This window comes from Bubalus bubalis, chromosome 1 (genome assembly GCF_019923935.1).
Source record: "Bubalus bubalis isolate 160015118507 breed Murrah chromosome 1, NDDB_SH_1, whole genome shotgun sequence".
Classification (NCBI taxonomy): domain Eukaryota; kingdom Metazoa; phylum Chordata; class Mammalia; order Artiodactyla; family Bovidae; genus Bubalus; species Bubalus bubalis.
Window position 1 is genome coordinate 43,542,144 of NC_059157.1, and position 19,666 is coordinate 43,561,809.

The following is a 19,666-nucleotide window of genomic DNA, read 5'->3' on the forward strand; positions in this document are numbered from 1 at the left end:
GCATGGGCTGGGGGGAGGAGGGTTCTGGCACTGCTGCTTCTGGGGAATAAAATAAGCCCTGGGAAAGGACAACCAACTCAGTGAATCATGCTTTGGCTGAACATTCGAAGCTCCTTTTGCAAACACAAAATTGACTCGTTAATCGGGGGTGGGAAGGGAAACAAGATCGCGTTTCCAGGGAAGGACCCCATGGCCGGCTCGCCAGGACCTCAGAAACCTCTGCCCTGGTAACGGTCAGGCTGCAGGTCTCAGCGAGAGTGTGGCAAAGGGGCCTGCAGACGCTCGGGGCCTCCTTCCCAGGCGTGTTTCCCAGTGCTGCGCTTTGAGTGCCGTCCGCCTGGGGGCACAGGGAGGGCCCTGTGGGGGCACAGTGTGTCACCTCCTGCACCTAGGTGCCCAGCTCCAGACTCCGAGTCAGGTTTGGAGAGGGCCATCTACGAGCCGGGCGCTGTCACCTTGGCGACCTTGCAGACTGCCCTCCCTACCCTGTCCCACCACCCTGTCCCACCGCCCCGCCCCAGGCCCGCCCTGACATAAGCCAGCCGGGAGGATGGACCAGGGCTGGGAGCCTGCCATGCACATGAGGACCCGGAGGGGCAGCCGGAGCCTCACCTGGAGCAGCAGGATGAACTGCGGGAACCTCTGGATGGGCTTCGTCATCAGGCTGTGCAGTGTGACGCGGTCAGGGCTAGACTCCTGACACTGCTGCGGGGACAAGGCCCGTCACCCCGGCTCAGACCATGCCGCCCACCTGCCCACGCGCCCGCGGGATGCAGCCCCAGGGAGGAGCACACACCACCCGCAGTGCCCACCAGGGACCTCCACGGCTTCCCGCAGCCACTCCCAGCAGGGTGGGGTGCACCCCGGGGTCAGAGAAGGGGCAGACCCCGGAGCCCCTCCAGCACTGTGGGGCTCATCCTCAGAGGGTCTGCTCCCTGCCTGCCCTGGAGACCAAGGAGCCCTCCGACCAGATCCCAGAGCCTGACCCTGAGGTCACCAGCAGCAGGCAGCCGGCCCCTGGGTCTGGGGTCTGGTCTCCACTCTCTGCCTAGACCCATCTGGCTACATCCTTCTAAGGATGTCCAAACAAAGGTGGTTTTCAAGAAGCTACTTTACCACTAAAAATTCATCTTTATTTCTGGTATTGATCCAATACCGAGGGTCCCACTGGTGCTAAAATCATTACAATAGATAACATTATACGTTTAGAAGGGAAATTTGGTAAAATTTCACTACAAAGTACTAGGCATCGAACCTGTTATCAGTTCAGTTCAGTCCAGTCACTCAGTGGTTTCCGACTTTTTGGGACCCCATGAATCGCAGCACACCAGGCCTCCCTGTCCATCACCAACTCCCGGAGTCCACCCAAACCCATGTCCATCGAGTTGGTGATGCCATCCAACCATTTCATCCTCTGTCATCCCCTTCTCCTCCTGCCCTCAATCTTTCCCAGCATCAGGGTCTTTTCCAGTGAGTCAGCTCTTTGCATCAGGTGGTCAAAAGGATGTTAAAAAACACAAAAAAATTTTCAAGTGTTTACCTTTAAAAATTCAAGGAAAGCAGGTTTTGTAGCACACGTTTTCTTAAGGATTGCCACAGCTGTGCTGAAATTATTCACATATTCACTATAAGCATCCAGCACCATGGATTTAGAAAACTGTAATACAAGAGAAAATCGAGACATGAAAACAATGGAGGGTTCACTGCTTCCTTGCCAAGCTTAGGATGAAGGATCAAAACCTGCACTAACAACAACCTCTCCGTCACTGTGCTCTTAACTTCATTATGACTAAGTGTGATTTTTCCTTTCTTTAAGCAGACTTGTCAGGAGCCTGTGGTTCTTACTCTGCTGACCCCAGGGCACGTCAGTGCTTCCTAGCTCAAAGCTGTGGCAGTTTGGCTGTCAGTTAAGAAAGTTCCTGACTACAGTCATATAAAGATGACAACAAGTACAGACATCCTTCTTTAAACTGCTGCTGACCGGCACTCTGTGGACAGAAGGTCAGGCGCCTCAGTGTGTGGATGTCCTGGGTTCCTGACCTGACCGTCCCATGGAGATGCCACTGTGTGGTCTGAGATGGATCGGGGCACCTGAGCCTCTGGATGTCTCCACATCCTTCCCCAGGTGCACACAGGTAGGTGCACAGAGCCTCCTGACCGCAAACCGGCTTCAACGGGAGGTCCACAGTGTCCGTCCAGGGTCAGCCGGGCTTGCACCAACAGGAGACCCACCCTGAGGCATCCGAGGAAGAAGGGAGGGGGCCCTGGAGCCCAAGGGAGCCCTGCAGACCCTCCGCGTGCACCAGCCCCGTTACCGAGGCCACGAAGACGTCTCCGATCATCTCCACTGAGTCCCACTCAGCCACTCGGCCAGCCAGCGCGATCTGGAGCAGGGAGTGGCACTGCAGCACCTCCTTGACCCGGAAGAAGACGGTCCTCAGCTTCCTCTCGCTCAGCACCTTGGGCTCCATCTCCCACAGCGGCTTCTCATATTGCTGAGGCAGAGACCAACAAGCACGGCCCAGGCTTTTCTCAGGTTCAACAAGGAACACAGAGACACTCGCCCTTATAATTACACATGTGTCCAAATAAACCGCATGACTCTTGATGTCAATGCATAGACACAACTCTCAGAGTCTTTTAAGAACTTGGCAAATTTGAGTATTTTATAATTCATAAAAGACAAAACAGCGTGATATTTGGGTACCTCCAATATCCTCTTAAGAGCATCCACATAGTTTTTCTCGCTCTCAACGATCGAGCCCAGAATGTACCTTCTTACGACCTGTTGGGAGTTTAAAACACAATGGTTAAAAACTGCCTCGGAAAACACAGCAAACAGATTTAACTTCTGTTGAGGCTTACTGATAAAGTTTCTCCATTTATTATGTTAACGATCTACCATGATGGGCATAAAACATACTTACCCATCACCACAATTCTGTTGTTTTTTAAAAACAACAAATTATAAACCACAACTCGAGCAACACAGCAAAATCATGGTATTAATAACCATTTCATTCACTCATACAACAAGAATAAACTGTGTGTGTTCTGCATGCCCAGCATGGAGCTACACGGGGTTAATGTATACTTCGTGTACATATTAAGTTCAGAAAAAAAAAAAACTTTCCAGTCTTCCCCCAAAGAATGGTATTAGCAACACTTATCTAAAATCATTATTCCGAAGTTTTTTTTAAAAGCCCTTGGAAGGTGGAAGTATAGATCTGTTTTGTTCTGAAGCCATTCAAAGCCTCCAAGGCTAGAAGCGCAGGGAGTGAATCACCAAGGTCATTTCAGGAGCAGCCCCCACTCCCTCAGATCTGAGAGGCCTGCGCTTGAAGTAGTGACATCACTCTGGGGTTTGTTCCCACGACCCGAGGGCACGCAAGCACAAGCTTCTGGCCCTAAGGTGCCTGCTGGAGACCAGGACGAAACTTGGCACTTCTGTCCAGCTGACACACAGTTTGGAAAGTTGGTTTTGCCAGTAAACGGGAAGTAGAGCGTAAAAAGCACAGCAAGGTTGCTCTTCCGCGCCCCGAGCTGCGCAGTGGGAGGCTCATCCCAGGAACCGCGGCGCCACCTGGTGGCAGGAGCCGCCCCTGGCTGCGTCAGCGTGACTTTCCTCACAGGAGGGGCTGCTCCTTCATGAGATGGAGGCAAAAATCAACCCTGAGGGACACTTGAGGAACAAAGTGACATGTTTAAAGGGCGGATGCGTCAAAGTACACACAGATGTGTCTATGAGCCCACAGACCCCTCGCTCTGGATCCTCCCCCCAAACTATAGAGGGTCAGATTCAGAGTTCCAGACACTGTCTCAAGTCTGGAGTCAGAATATCTGGGAATTTGGGGGAATCTAACATTGCAGATGGTGACTGCAGCCATGAAATTAAAAGACACTTACTTCTTGGAAGGAAAGTGATGACCAACCTAGATAGCATATTCAAAAGCAGAGACATTACTTTGCCAACAAAGGTCCGTCTAGTCAAGGCTATGATTTTTCCAGTGGTCATATATGGATGTGAGAGTTGGACTATAAAGAAAGCTGAGTGCCTAAGAATTGATGCTTTTGAACTGTGGTGTTGGAGAAGACTCTTGAGAGTCTCTTGGACTGCAAGGAGATCCAACCAGTCCATCCTAAAGGACATCAGTCCTGGGTGTTCATTGGAAGGACTGATGTTGAAGCTGAAACTCCAATACTTTGGCCACCTGATGTGAAGAGCTGACTCATTTGAAAAGACCCTGATGCTGGGAAAGATTGAGGGCAGGAGGGGAAGGGGACGACAGAGAATGAGATAGTTGGATGGCATCACCGACTCAATGGACATGGGTTTGGGTGGTCCGGGAGTCGGTGATGGAGAGGGAAGCCTGGCGTGCTGTGGTTCATGGGGTCGCAGAGTCAGACATGACTGAGTGACTGAACTGAACTGAACCCAGGTGTTAAATACTCTGCATAAGTGCTGAGATGACTCTGATGTATCAGGTCAAAGGGCCTGGAATTGGTATCAAAACAACTGGAAAATAAAGATAAAACCCCAAATCTGCCCTGATTGCAGGGCCCCCACAGGTTAGGACACCCCTCAGTCAACCCTGGCATGTGGACAGCACGCCCGGGGCCAGTCCCCAGACTTCAGGCCTCCCAAGATCCATGCACGGCTGACGGGGCATCGTCCCGGGGCTGCGCTTACACCTTCCTCACGCACGGCCTCCTCGCGCCTCCCCTCTTCACACAAGCCCTCCTCACAAATGCCTTCTCTACGAGCCTCCCTGCAGACAGCCTCCTCACGCACTCACACACGGCCTCCTGAGCACAAGCCCGCTCGCCTCAGCCCCGCCCTCACCCTGACGGTCGCTGACGGTCTCCTCGCGGCAGCTCGCCATCTTTCCTGTCGGACTCTGAACTGACCGCGAGGGGTTTTCATGGTCTGCACGCCATACGCATGCGTGTGTGTCATGTGTACGATGCGTGCATCTATATCGACCATCACCTACCTGCCCACTTACGTCTGTCCAGCTTTGTCATCTACCAACGTTGTCGGTCATCTCGCTCAGCGTCCATGAACTGCAACATGCAGCCCACGTGGGAAGACTCAAATTACATCCCCCCAGGACCAGCAACCCTTCCCCCGAAGGCCCCTGGCTCTCGGGTATGCCCTCGCCCCCCCATGCCTTCCTCCCCTTTCACCCAAACATAGTCAAATGGAAACCACTGAATTTTTTCCCCTCTGCTACTGATGTTCAGAGATTAAGAAATTCGTTTACATTTGGCTAAGTTCATGAGTTACTGGAAATCTGTATTCTAACCTCACCATTGCACAGACGCTTCACACACTCACACCTGGTCTTTTGGCTGTCAACATGAACGAGCATAAGTGAGTCTCACAAAGAAGCAGACCTTCCATGCGTGCTCACAATCACACAGCGGGGACACCTAACGTATTTAAGGACAGCGAGGCCAGAGGCCAGGCGGACGGAGAAGTCAGCGCAGCCCTGCCGTGCCAGCCCCGCCCCACGCCCTACCTGCTGCTGAGACAAGCCTTCCGGCATCGGGGTGAGGATGGCTTCGGGATGCTTGCAGTCCACGTCGATGAACACGTTCTGCTCCTCTTCAAGACAGGATCTGTGGTCTTAAAGGAAGACAGAGCGTGCTAGTCTGATGTTGAAATGGGGCGTTTAGAACACTGCAGGGCAGTAAAGCTGCCGTCAGAGGGGCGCCCTTGGCAGACACCTCAGCCCCAAGCGGCCTTCCCACCCAGCGATGAGTCAAGTGAAGCTTTAACAAACCCAGAAAATAGCCCCTCCCACAAGGGGACCACAGAGTTTGTCGATATTTGAAGTTTTTGGTACTTGAAATCTAACTTCAAAAAGGCAGAGGTGTCATTTGAACACCTAGAAGGCAGAGTAGAAACACATATTTCAGTTCCTGAATCTATAACATAACCAAAATCAGAAGCAAATAAAGGCAGTTCTGAGTTACTCAGAACCAACACTCCACAGATAAAAACGAAGGGAGACTCAGTAACCTCCTGACTTTCTGCCTCTCATTAGAACTCTGAAAAAGCACAACTCCCCCCAGATCAAATATTTTAGACCAAAACTAAATTCATTTCTAAGAACTTAGATGCAGCTAAGTAAGCTAAAGAATCCACAGAATGGCTAGAAACCAGAAAAGCATGGGAATTTTCAGGTAATATTGAGATTATCTAATTCAGAAAACTGTGAGGAGCTTTAAAAAACCAGCACACGGGATCCTGATCCGAGCTTCTCTGCTCTGCCGCAGTCCGGAAGGGGCAGGAAACACACCCAGGGGTCCCAGCACAGTGAATGCATCCCTGTGATCATGTTCTATGATGAATGACCATGCTGAGAACCCAGAGGCTCCGGGAGCGACAGCGAGGGACCCCCATCATCCGACTGCTGGGAGGAGCTGTTTGGGAGGTGGCGAAATCTACCACCTGGGAGAATGCCCCCACTTTCTGTCGCGGGGAGAGAGTTCCCCCACCCCGTGCCCACCCGGAGGGGACCCAGTAAGGAAACGCACCCGCAGAGATGAAGGATTTGGTCCTGATGAAGGAGCGTCCCCGCTTCACGGCGGCCTTTGTCTTCTCCAGCCCATCCTTGGTGCCCTCTCTCGCAGCCCGCACCAGTTTCTGCATCTGCAGGGAAGGGGGGCCGGGTGAGGGGGGCGGCTCGGTGAAAATTCCTTGTTGCTCTTAATCCATTTTAAAAGAATACTGTCAAGTAGTCTGGTCTTGAAACATTTGAAATTGGCTTTTTGATCTGGGAGAGCTTTCTTGGCTGTTGTGTGGGGGGGATGGGGAGGTGGTTTGGGGCTGTTTTGGTTTCACTGGTTAAAAAAAAAAAGGAAAAAGAGACTTAAAAAAAGAGCCCTTTCTTAGCATAGGTTTTAAAATGTGTCCTTCTGTGTTTAAAAGTTGACCTTCGTTTTTATTACAAACACTTGCCAAGAGCCTTGGAGAAGCCTGGGTGTGGAGAAACTGAGGGCACGGACGTCAGGGGGTTTGCCTGAGGTTAAAGGGCAGATTGCAGGATACAGGGGAGCCGCCAGCTGGAGACCCCCCGGCCGGCCCAGTGGCTCACAGGCTCTTTATACTGACCACTCCCAGGACCCACTGCGCCTGCGGGAATACCTGCCAGGATGTGGACAGAGAGACAGCCAGCCTACAGGAAGGACCGGCAGAGCCCCTGCTCTGCGGAGACTGAAGAGTCAGGAAGACCACCGCCCATCACAGGGGAGCGTGCTCAATCTGGTTCCCAGGGGCAGGTCCCGGCACAGTACTTAGACTGGCCACCAGTGTCCAAAGCGCCCAGCCATGTGCCTTGCGTTTTATCCACTTTTCTTGCCCTTTAGAAGCTAACCTTGGTGGTACTGGCCATCCGGCACCAAGTGATTGATTGTTTAGAGAAAATCCAGATGGCCTCTTATGACACAAACCCCTTCAGTCCGTCTACGGTGCCTCCCTACCCGTCCTCCTGTGATCCTCCCCGGGGGGCGGCGGCTGTTCAACACCTGCCAGCTCACCCCCTGCGGCTGCAGCCAGGGCCTCCCAGTGCCAGGCCTCCAGGGCCACCGCCTGGTTGTGCATTTGTCCAAAGTGCCGCCGGCCAAGGGGCTCTTGGGGGCTGAGGCTCGGCTGACCCAGCAGTTCAGCCCAAGTGTGCATCCCAGATGCAAGAGCCATGCCCCTGCAGGTTACCCACTCGTGGGGCCGCCAGTCTGGTGCTGGACGCGCGTAACTGCAGCCCAAAATGACTCTACAGTTCCCCTCTGTCCCTGCGCCTTAGCCGGCCTCCCTGATGCGCACCTGGCCTCCCAGCCAACTCGACGGAAACCAAGCCCAGGTCACGCTGTCTGGCCAACCCCAACCCCAGTGTCCTGTACCCCACCACCACCCACCTTCGCCAGGTCAAACACGGCCAAGCCACTTCTGCCTCCGCTCCTGCACCCCTTTAACCAAACTTGGCCGCGTCCGGAGACCACCGTGAATGGCATCCGGCCACCCCCTTCTCCACGGTGCCCACACCCTGCCGGTGCACCTGACTGCTCAGCTGCCGGGCGCCTCCCCTTAGCTCCTTCCCCACAGTCTCCCTGGATCCTCCCTCCTCCTGCCAGACACGGCCTACAGCCCGGCTCCGTCCACACTCCCTCCAAGTGAAGCCACACAGATGCCAGGGTCCATGGGGAAGGAACAGCTGACTGGGGCCCCACAGCCACCAGCCACACGCCGGGCCCCGCTCACCTGCATAGGACAAGTCGTCCCACTCTGCCACTCACGGCACTTCCCACTGTCCTTTCCTGAGTGTGTCCATCTCTTTGCTGAGCCAGTCTCCCTCACACACTGCCCTGCGCTGCCTGGAAACCCCCAACAGCCTCCGACTATCCCCGGGGCTGCCACCTGTTTCCTGCCCAGGGACCAGCCTGATGCTGAGCCGAAAGAGATGCTATGATTCTGGGGGCTTTGCTCCTGATTTGAAAATTGTGGAGCACAGCGGTGGCATTTACAGGGACGTTTCTGAATGAACACCTGCCTCAGGCAAGTGCCCTTCAACACCTGAACAAACGACAGACATCAGAAGGATGGCAAATCCAGCCGAAGTGAAGTTACTTGACAGTGCTCTTTTAAAAACCATCTCAGACAGCAGACGCCACGACATTCAAGCCAGCAGTTCTCAGCTCTGCGGTCTCAGGAGCCCTTCACACTTACAAAGTCACCAAGCAGCCCTGAGGGCTTCGGCTTACCTGGTGCATTTGTCTGTATTTATTGTCTAAGGAGTTGAAATTGAGAAAAAACATTGAATATTTTTTAAATATTAATTTTATGAACAACAAAACTATTTAACTTTATCTTAGCTAGTAACATTTGATGATAAATTACTATGTTTTCCAAAACAACAAAAAAAGTGCATTGGTTTGCACATGGGGGAACCTGCCTCGAGTCTGGTGTGGAGTCGGAGGATCCCGCGTCCCAGCAGGTGTGGCACAAGGCAGGCAGGACAGAGGCAAAGGAGGTCCCGGAAATGACAGGAACCATCCACTGCCTGGGTGGCCCTGGGGTTCCCTGGACCGCACCCTGAGAACCACCGCAGTTCAGATGTGAGCTTGCTCATTAAACAACAGTCTGCTTCTGCAGAAGCATTTCCAGCGGGAACCACACACCTTCAGTTCATGTTTGTGCTTTAGCTGCTGAATCTCTACCGCGCCCACCGTGTTTGCCATCAACTCTCTCATCTTTCTCTCATAGTGCTCCTTTAAGCGGGTTAGGTCATGGGAGAGCTACAGCACAAAGAGACACAAGCTTTTCACAACACGCTCTTCCCGGCGCTTTCAGGCAGTCTTACATTGAGAGGACTTGAGCCGCATCTGGTGGGTGACGTTCACGCACCAACGTCCTCCTGCCCCGGGCCCCCCGTCCTAGCCCTCCGGCTCTCGGGAAATAAACACACGAGTGAGTAAAACATGTCAGCAGAGGGCAGACTCCAGGTGAGCCAGGATGGAGACTCCTCTGTGCTGAACCAGAGCAAGTAAACGCACAGAAAAATCTGGGCACCAGCATGCGTTTACATTTTAGTGGATTTAAAATGACCCAAAATGTAGAAACACATATAAAATTATTCCTTTATGTCAGCACCAAAGCAGAAGAAACTTGAGTTCAACACTGAGAGGGGCATGGTTTGGTAACAGCCACGTAAACTTTTAAGTCTCCAGACTGACGTGACTTCCTCTGCAGCTCCCAGGGATGGGGTGAGGTCTCAAAACTCTGTCCTCACATCATGACAGACGTCTCCAACGTGCAACCCAAGGCCTGCGCCTTAAAGAGTGTGGCCCATGTTCCCCAGACAAGGACATCTGGGCAATTTCTGATCCAATCTAAGACTGTTTTGGAGATCAGTCTTCTTTGGCAGTTTTTGAAACATGACTCTTTAAACTAGGGAACTAGGGACTTGTTACAGCATCGCCTGTCCTGTCCCAGGATGCGGCCTGCTGGCCCCTGTGAGGGCTCTGCGCTCGCGGCCGCCCGACCCCCTCCGGCATGTTACTGTGGTGCGTCTGGGAGCGTGGGCTCACCTGGACAGCCACGAGGGCAGAGTCTCTTTCCAGAAATCATGCTCACGGCTCACGGGCCATCGCTGGACCAAGCCGGTTTGCACCAACCCCCCGGCCCACTGAAGATGAAATTTAGTTAGGAGTTTCTTAACCGCTCTCCAAAGCCCCCACTGGGTGTGCCATCCTGCTGAAATCAGGCCCCAGCACCATACTGAAAATCTCCATTTAAATCTGGAACGTTGGGCTCAGCTAAAACAAGCGAAGTGTCACCTTAGGCACCAGCTGCAATTAAAACTATAGCTATAACTTCACTTCCTGGTTAAGTCTCCACTGTAATGACTCTGGTGACAGACGAGAGCCAGGCTCCTGGAAAAGCTTGTTAGTGATGTTGAGTAGTTGGGGGACTTCCCTGGCGGTCCAGCGGTTAAAAGTCCTGCATACTTCTAACGCAGGGGGGCATGGGCTTGATCCCTGGTCGGGGGAACTAAAGATCCTGCAAGCCACGTGGCCAAAAAATACATATACGTACATAAGTATCAGGTAGTTGGGTTGACCGCCAGCAGTTGGTAGAGCTTTCTTAAGTTTCAGGATGAGATTACAGAACATGTGAACCCCAGTGCCCGGAATGACCTATAAGCCACACATACATGGAGGCCATGCAAGGAGCCCACTAGATTGGTTACAGGGGCTCAGGCTGCTGTGACTCATGGTGATTTATTGATTGCGTCATGAGGCACTGGCCACAGCCTCTGTCCACGTGTGGCCTGCATGTCAACCTCACACAGAACACAGAGTGCCCTTGGACGTGACTGTGGATGGCCGTACAAATCCCTCTTTCACCAACAGCCCAAACGCCAATGACACGAGCAGTGGGGGCAGCCAGTCACCACTGGCCACCAGGCCCCTCAGTGAGCAGCGCTCTGGTCCCCACTTACACCCGCTGGCCCTGGTGTCAGCCTGGAATCCACTCCTTCAACCCAGACCCTGGTCTCAGGACTGTCCCGCTGAGGGAGGAGAGTGCCCAGCGGGGTGGGGCCTTTGTCCTGTAACATCCTCTGTAACACCTTCTATTTTTACCTCTTCCTGTTTGTGCTCAGAACGCCGAGGACCACAACATTCTGTAAAGGACAGCGGGCTGCGCCATGTCCACCGGCCAGGCTCCCACACAGCCGGCTGCGCACTAGCAGCGCTGTGTGTACACAGCACAGATAGCCAGGGAATGCCTCCTTACTTCCTGAATGCTCAGGACAGGGAGCTTGCTCGGGGCCTGTTGAGGGATTCCATTTATGTAAATTTCATTTTCCCATCCTGCTAGGACTGTACTGTATGAGATAAAGGGCCTCTTCTCTTTTGCTAACATCAGGTGCTTTCCTCAAACTACACATCAACATCTTAGAAAACAATCATGTAAAGACTACGTGAACGAGGCAACCCCTTCTGGTCCTGGCCACACACCCGTGTGAGCACGCTGTCCCCCAGCACACAGCCGGGACACCTGCCTGCTTCCTGTGGTCGCCGCGCAGGAAGGAGCGGGGGACCCCGCTCCTGCTCTCCGAGTCGCTCTGCTCCTCGTAGCTCTCGAACTCGCTGGAGCTCCACCCGTACTCCAGAGAGCTGTGGCCGCCTTCATCTCCATTCTCCACGTCGTCATAAATCATTTCATCTGAGTGCAAAAACACCAAATGAAGAATTAAATTGCAGAACTCAATTAAAATGCAGAACTCCTGGCTACTCTGTGCATGTCTGTCGTGTGAGAGCGTCACTGAGAGCTGGGGAGGAGACACCCGGGAAGAGCTTGGAGGAGCAGTGGAGGGCCCTTGGGGGGAGACCCCTGGCAGTGATGGGTGGGGGCAACAAAACTCTGACAAACCCCCAGCCCCATCCACATCCAGAGGACCACTGGTCTATGAGAAGCCACCATGATTATACCAAATGATTTCTTGCCCATAGAGAACTTTTGATGAAGGAAAGATATTCTTTAGATAGATATGTGGAATATAAACAGATTACACAGACTGACAAATCACCGATAGATGATAATCAAAATATGAACGAAAGTAAAGCATATTACAAACAACTGTAAATTCTTTTGTGCTAAAATTAGCCCATAAAACCTATAACCTGTTGCATGCATGCATGCATGCATGCTCAGTCACTTCAGTCGTGTCTGATTCTGCAATCCCATCAACTGTAGCCCACCAGGATCCTCTATCCATGGAATTCTCCAGGCAAGAATAATGGAGTTGGTAGCCATGCCCTCCTCTAAGGGAATCTTTCTGAACCAGGGATCGAACCTGGGTCTCCTGCTTTGCAGGCAGATTCTTTACCGCTGAACAACTGGGGAAGCCCATAAACTGTTACTGCATTTAAATGTCTTTATCACATCAGTCATTTCACAATTAGTGATGAGCATGTCTGTTCACGCCTCCAGATCACGACAAAGGCGCTGCCCGCACGGGGGGCACCTGGCCTAACAGAACGGCCGACATCTTCAGCAGGGGCACTACTGACCCACCTGCCATTGGCGTTTGGTTTTTGAGACCCCAGATCATCCTGTTTGTGCCGGGAGAGCCCTACCAGGGAGGATCAATTATCCCAAAATGCATTTCAAACCTGGCTTTACAGAAACTAGCCTTTAGTCCCCATGTTGCTTGTAGCAGGTACTTGAATACTACCCAGGAGCACACTTACTCTAAAGATCCAGTAGGTTTGTTTATAAAGAGGCTAGAAGGTCTCCCGTCCTGCCGGGTCTCGGGAGGCAGCCTCTGTTAGCTGAGGCTGTAGCAGCTCTGGGGACCTGGTCGCCTCCAGAACACTTTTGGGATGAATAAATGAGTCCATGCTTTTAAATATGAAGTTTGCTGTCGATTTTAAGAATATGTCCTCCATGAGGCTGGGAAGGTTCTGTCAGGAATTTTTAACACCAGAAGGCCACTGCATGGTACCAACTGCCTTCTAAGCATATGATTTCTGTCATTCACCTGGTCCCCTGGGAAATGACACTGAACCAGCCAATGTTGGAAGACATCTGAACTCTGGAGACACACCTCCAGGGCTAGGATGGGCTTCAGCTTGCTTGCTGGGCGTGCAGGCCTGACCTTTCAACTGGGTCGTTCGGCATCCGGCTTTCTAAGTGCAGGGGCTCTATGTCTGAGCTAACAACCTCTGAGGGCCAGAGGGGGTCCACTCACCCATCACTGCTCTCTGCTGCCTTCTGTGGGTTCAGTACCCCTTTCCCATGAAATGCAACATGGACCGTTCCTCCAGGCTCTACAGGCGGTCCAGCTCCCCAACCTGTGTTTGATGCTGCCTGTGTCTCTCTAAAAGGACAATACTTTGGCCGGATGTGGAAATCTGGGTCAGAACACTGCATTTTCTTGAGCAGTTTGGGAACATAATCTGCCTGTCAGGAAGTATGCTGTTCTTCCCAAACTGCGGCTCCTCCCAGGTGGCGGCGGCTCCTCGCCCACTGCCATTACGATGGTCACGGTGGGGCTGTGCTCAGCTGGCTCAGCTGTAGGCACCTCTGTGTGCATTCACACGTGACCCTGCTTTGGCTCTGTATTTGTATAATCTGGGAGCTTAGGTCTGTAATCCCGGAAAATTCTTAGTAATCCCTTCTTCCATGACCTCCTGTGTGTCACCTGCTACCTCCCGGCCTCCATGCCCTATCTTTCCATTTGTATTTTTCACATTTTTAACTCCTCCTGCTTCTTTCAGGTAATCGAGACACTCATCCAACCTCCGGGGTCGGGTGTGAACACACGCACAAGTGTGCACACACAGCGTTCTACCCCACAGCATCAACAAGACACTGAAACCTTACAAAACGCGACTACAGACGCGCAGGGGCTGTGCGCCTAGGGGCTTCGCCTGCCCGCTTCCATCTAAACTGCAGCCCGTTAAACTCAGTTCCAGACAAAACCAAACCTGGCTCCGAGTCTGAATTTTCTCTTGGCACGTCGTCGTAAATGGCTTCTTCTGGATCTGGAAGGAAAGGAAAGGAGACTTTAAAACTGACCCAGACACAGAGAGAGCAGTCTGCACTCGCGGGGCCCACGGCCTCCGGCGAGGCTTCAGCCACTCGGAAGCTTGTTTTACGGGGATGGTAACTGGCGGGGCCCCACCGGAGCGCAGGCATTGTTCTTAGGGCGGAACACTTCCTGGGCAAGAAACGACGGCTCTACATGGCGCGGCTGTGAAACACCTCCAGGAAGAGGTTTACGGCCTCCAGGCCAACGTATTCCTTTTTTTCGTTTGTTTTGCGTTCAATTACACATCTTTATAAACATTTTTAAGTTACTGCAATTAATGTTTTCTGACGTGCAAAACACACAAAGGTGGCGTGTAGTCTCAGAAACAGAGGGATAGATTCACTGCTGCTCTGAGTAGGTCTCGGCTGACAGCGTCCTCTGGTTTCCCACGACTGCAGATGAAAGGCAGCCATGTGCACGTATGAAGATGTGTAACTTTTAGGACAAAAACCTCTAAAGCTGTACTACATGAACCATTAGGATCCTAGGAAATTGTTTAAGGTGTTTTCTTTTTTTAAAAAAGTAGGGGTCCTCCATGGCTGACGTTCCATGTGCCTGACTCAGGGGTCCCACAGGAGAACAGAGTTTGAAGCTCATGTACGTATTTGTGAGAGCTCCATGCTCTGCAGGTAGACCGACGAAATTACAGTGTGCTCCATCCAGGAACCCACAAGAGTGATGGCTACTAAGCAACAGGAGACAAAACCAGGTAAATACAGCCTCCCTCTCCTCTGACATGCAGCCACTGTCCCTTCCCACGTTCCCAGGGTGAACGCATGGCCAAGGCCCGGCGTATTCTTGTGTTGCTGTCAAAGCCCAAGTCAGAGACGCTTGCTGTCCCGAAATAGTATGTTTCAACTGCGGCCACAGTATTTCCACCCCTATTAGAGCACGTGAGCGGCTACTGGTGTACAGACCTCACGTTCGAATGCAGTTATTCCACTAATGAAAACGAGTCATGGGAGAAAAAGTCAGACAGCTTCTACTTTGTAAATAAAATTGCTTGAGGACAGCGAGATGATAATTTAATCCTATAATGATCCGTATTTAATAGCCGCTCGCAGAAGCATCTACGTTTGCAGAGTTCTTTGTTTCGACAATGTCATAATTAAAACAGAAATGAAACATTCCAGGGGAGAATTTAATAATTAGGATAATGTTTAGATGGTCATACCTTGTGAGTCAATCGTATAAGACAATTACACAGACATTAGTGAGCCAGTGGATGGTAAAAGGGCTAATTAGAAAAGCAAGGTTACTTTAAAAAAAATTAAAAAACAAGCCTAGCTAAAATTAGTTCTGCTTTCTGCACCACACGTGGAATAGAAGGTCTGCCAGGCCACGCCATCTGGTCTGTGGGCTGGCTTAAACACCCACCACCCCTCTTCGAAATGTACCATAAGAAAGCATCTCACTGGGGATCACAAGAAAGAATGCCTTGTTAGTGCCTCTGTCCCCAAATCTCTGGCTGTTATGACAAAAGACAAGATCAGTATTGGAATAAATCCATCAGCCAGGATGAGGGGGTTGCTGAGATGCAGAGAGCAGAGATGATCTGATGGGAGACAAAGCCATGGCTTCGTGGGGCCTGGGGAAGCAACTGCAGTCAGCGGTGGTCGGGGCTTCAGATGAACGGACACAGGACAGGAGAACAGCAGCAGAGCCGGACAAACACGCACGGCCCCTGGGGTCCTGGCGTGGTACTCACTCTCCATCCAGGCTGTGTTGGCCGGATCCGCCACCCAGCGGGCCAGGGCGCTGTCCTCCTTCTGATCTGGATCCTCACTTAAAGAACACACAAGAACATCGGGATGTTGAGAACCCCTCACACATGTCTGGTGGGATGAAGAATGGTGCAGCTGTGGTGGAAAACAGTTGGCTCTTCCTCAGAAAGTTAGACACAGGATCACCGTGTGACCCGGCGCCTCCGCTCCTAGGTGTGCCGCCAGAGGACGTGAGGGCAGGGGCCTGCCAGGCACCTGGACGCAACGTCCACAGCAGCGTCAGCACGGCCGCCAGGAAGTGGGAGGGACCAGTGTCCATCAGGAGAGGAGGAGATAAACAAAATGTGGTGTGTGTGCACAATGGAACGGTACCAGGCCTTCAACAGGAAGGAGATTCCAACACACACTATAGTATGGATCACCCTCGACACATGATGCCAAGCCAATGAGCCAGACATAGAAGGACAAGCACTGTACGATTCAGATCATATGAGTACCTAGGACAGGCAAGATCACAGAACATAGAACAGAGGCCTTGGGAGCTGGGAGGGGGCACTGTGGGTTACAGCATGAAGGGCAGGGCTTCTGATCAGGACGATGAAAATGTTTCAAAGGCAGAGAGTGGTGATGGCTGTACGACTCTGTGAATGAATTTAATGCCACTGGATTTTACAGTTAAAAATGGCAAACTTTATGGTATGTATTTTTATTGCACTTTTAAAATGAATAATGCCATATACTGAAAACTACAGGATGGTCCACTTTAAATAGGTGAAATGTAGTATGGTATATGAATTATAACTCGATAGAGTCGCTTAAAAGCAAACACACCTACCATGCAGCAAGCACGCTGCCATGCTAGGCGGTAGGTGCTCTAGAACGTGGTAAAACCTGGTCTTTGTATTTGAAGAATTCAGTCTGGTAGAAGAAAGGGACACAGGAGATAACGGTGAGAGCACAAAGCAGTCAATCACAATGCAGGTGTGTGCACACGGCTCTGGAAGCACAGAGGGGGACGGTTTCATGAAACGAGACACTTAAGCTAGAGTTTTGGAGGGTGAGTAGGAGTTTGCCTGCAGGCGGGGATCCTCCTGGGAATTTCAAGCAGATGAAGCAGCATTTGTGAAGGCAAGCAGCATGAAAGAAACACCTGTAATCAAATCAGTTTCAAGGATTTCAGATGAAAGCTGGGTCAGACAAAATTAAAAATCCTTTCTCCCCGTTGGGACTCTTGAGAAACTTAACAAGGTCAAGCACATTGTCCAGCTCTATCTGGTCGTGAACCCAGTTTCTCTTTATCCACAAAGTGTCATATTAACGTCTGAAAGAATCCTGGGGTTCAGGAAGACCTGATCTCGGGGTCCCCGGGTGAGAAGGCAGAGGGAACACAGGACAGAGGGACCAAGGGGTGGGGAGAGGCCTCGGCAGTGAGCTCAGATTCACAGCACTCGGCACGTCAGGGAAGCGCCAGGCCTCAGAACACCTGCGGAACACAAGCAAGATACCTGTTCGCTGGATCCTCAGAACTCAAGGAATTCAGCTGGCTGTCTTCTGCCGCTTCCTGTGTCTCTGCCAGGAGAGGAAAGTTCACACTGTTCACGCTTGAAAGACACGTCTAGGAACTTGCTTTTTACCCTTTAAATGGTTTTGTACTTTCCTTTCTCATCAGTGAGAGGCTTATCTTATCGTAAAGATGATGGACTGACAGATTTAAACTCTTCAACTTTTAGATAAAATGTACTCCAAACAGGATGCCGATAAAGAGTGACACCCAAAGGCCTCATGAACCAGCCTGCAACAAAGTGGTGCCCAAACGAATCAAGCCAGAATTGAAAACTAACACCACGGGAATCTGCAATTATGATCCACTTGAAAATGTGTCCACAGGACAAGCTCGAAAGATTCTCAAGCGTGAAAGATTCTAAAGTTGGTGAAATCTGATAACCAAACTGCATGTTCCCCTCAGCTGTCTTAACTTGGCAGGAAAAAACCACTTTCCTCAGACTTCACACGTCTGTCCTGACGGCACGTCTGAGAGGCCACCATCCCCCAGGCCTGCTCCTGCCATCAGGACGTCTAGCCCGGGGCGGTCCTCAAGCGTGTCCTGGCACGGAACAGGGAAACAGACCTGGTGAGAGCGGGACAGCTCAGCAGAGACGCCGGCACCGGCCCATCCTGGACAGAACCCGCTGCGCTTGAACCCGGACGCATGACCGGGCGGGCGCCGGGGAAGACGCAGCCGCTGCCCGAGGGCCTCGCTGTGACAGCGGGGTGCTGCCCCCATAGAACCCCGCAGCCTGAAGGCTCACGGACGACGGCCTGAAGCCTGGACGTCCAAGGTCAAGGCGCCAGCGTCTGCTCGGGCCCCTTCCGTCTTGCAGACCGCCTTCCCGCCATGTCCTCCCATGAGGAGAGCTGGGGGCTCAGCGGGCTGTGTCATCGGGCGCTAAACCTATGCGCGGGGCTGCACCCTCAGAGCCTCGTCACCTCCTGACACCATCACCTCGGGGGCAAGGTCTCAACATGCAACTCTGAGGCAGACACACAGTCTCCTTTTAAACCTGAAGACCCAAGCCCTGCACAACCAGCTGAGGCTGAAGCAACACAGCCAAGGGGGGTCTGTAGAGATGATGGACACCGGCTTCATGAGCCACGTCCTCGAAGCTACAAGCCAGCTCCTTCCCTCTAAGCAGAGGTGCCGCTGTGCCTCTGACAGCCTCACAAACCTGGGACCCGTGGGGACCCTGGCCCCCGACGGCCCTGTCACAGGTGCGGGCTCAGTCTCCCTGCACCTGCCCGCCATGCCGCCGCTTCTCAAGGAGCCTCCTGATTCTCCCGGACACCAACCTGCACTCCTGGATCCCTCCCCCTAGCCCTAGTTCCATGAACCGATGCTCCAGCTGGACAGTCTGATGGCAGAGAGCCTGTCGCCCGTGAAGGGACGACATGAGGGCACAGAGACACACGACGAGGACAGTGCCGCCCACAGGCACAAGGCGTGGGGGCATCTGGGGGAAGGAGGCCAGGGGTGGGGACGGAGCCCAGGCTGCTCCACGACACTGCAGACAACACTCCGAGCCTCTCCTTGACTGGTCCCCACTGAGCAGCTGGGGCACAGTCTCAGGGCCCCCTACCTGCGGGGTCGGCGGGTGGGGCGGGCAGCACGGGGCTGGTGTAGGCTGGCAGCAGCAGTGGCAGGCTGGAGGGCACGGCATAGCCGCAGGGCACTGGCACCAAGTACCCACTGGGCACGTGCAGGCCCCCACCCTCTGCCTCGGCGTCCGGGTCTGGGGGTGGCGGCTGGTCTTCCTGGAGGGGCGTGATGTCAATGACGGAGTAGGGGTTGACTCTTGACGGGACCCCGGGTTTCGGTGGTTCCGCTCCAGGTCCTTTTTCACATCCTGAGGATGAAAGAAGACTGTGGCAGACACGCCCGGCTGTGCAGGACTTGGCTGACACGCCCTGCTGGCCTGGGAGACCCCAGGCCTGGGAGCACCTTGCTTTGGGGCATCCGAGGGGTGAGCGCGACCTTGGGAACCAGGGGCACACAGCCTGGCTGAGCCCAGGGCAGCTCCTCTACTGAGGCGAGTAGGTTAGAAGCTGCCAGAAGTGGGGCATCATTAACCACATGGAGAGCTGGTGAAGGTACCAACCAGACCATCGGTCAGTGAATAAAAGTGACCAACTCTACCTCCAAACTTTAAAACACAAATTAAACTTGTACATTTCATATTAAATAGCATTATTTTGAAATAATGTTTCATGTAGGATAGTGACAAACTATGATGAGGCCATTTTTATTAGGAAAAAACATATCTGTTTCTTACAGAACATAAACAG

The 19,666-nt window shown here is 52.6% G+C and overlaps 1 protein-coding gene across 8 annotated transcripts in view; it reads right to left on the reverse strand.

The window, feature by feature from the left end:
- The window catches only part of ARHGEF10 (Rho guanine nucleotide exchange factor 10), a 62,139-nt gene that overhangs the window by 25,880 nt on the left and 16,593 nt on the right, over window positions 1-19,666 (reverse strand). For 3 of the 8 annotated variants that reach the window (XM_006064796.4, XM_025280883.3, XR_003107970.3), the window contains exons 4-15: window positions 18,961-19,227; window positions 17,332-17,395; window positions 15,811-15,887; window positions 13,999-14,055; window positions 11,568-11,731; window positions 9,181-9,297; window positions 6,544-6,658; window positions 5,523-5,629; window positions 2,708-2,785; window positions 2,316-2,495; window positions 1,541-1,657; window positions 613-705 (exon numbers count right to left, since the gene is read on the reverse strand). In XM_006064796.4, the coding sequence (XP_006064858.1) occupies window positions 613-705; window positions 1,541-1,657; window positions 2,316-2,495; window positions 2,708-2,785; window positions 5,523-5,629; window positions 6,544-6,658; window positions 9,181-9,297; window positions 11,568-11,731; window positions 13,999-14,055; window positions 15,811-15,887; window positions 17,332-17,395; window positions 18,961-19,227 (1,436 nt within the window). The remainder of the gene's footprint in view (window positions 1-612; window positions 706-1,540; window positions 1,658-2,315; window positions 2,496-2,707; window positions 2,786-5,522; window positions 5,630-6,543; window positions 6,659-9,180; window positions 9,298-11,567; window positions 11,732-13,998; window positions 14,056-15,810; window positions 15,888-17,331; window positions 17,396-18,960; window positions 19,228-19,666) is intronic. The other 5 variants (XM_025280894.3, XM_025280886.3, XM_025280902.3 and 2 more) reach the window with 3 other exon arrangements.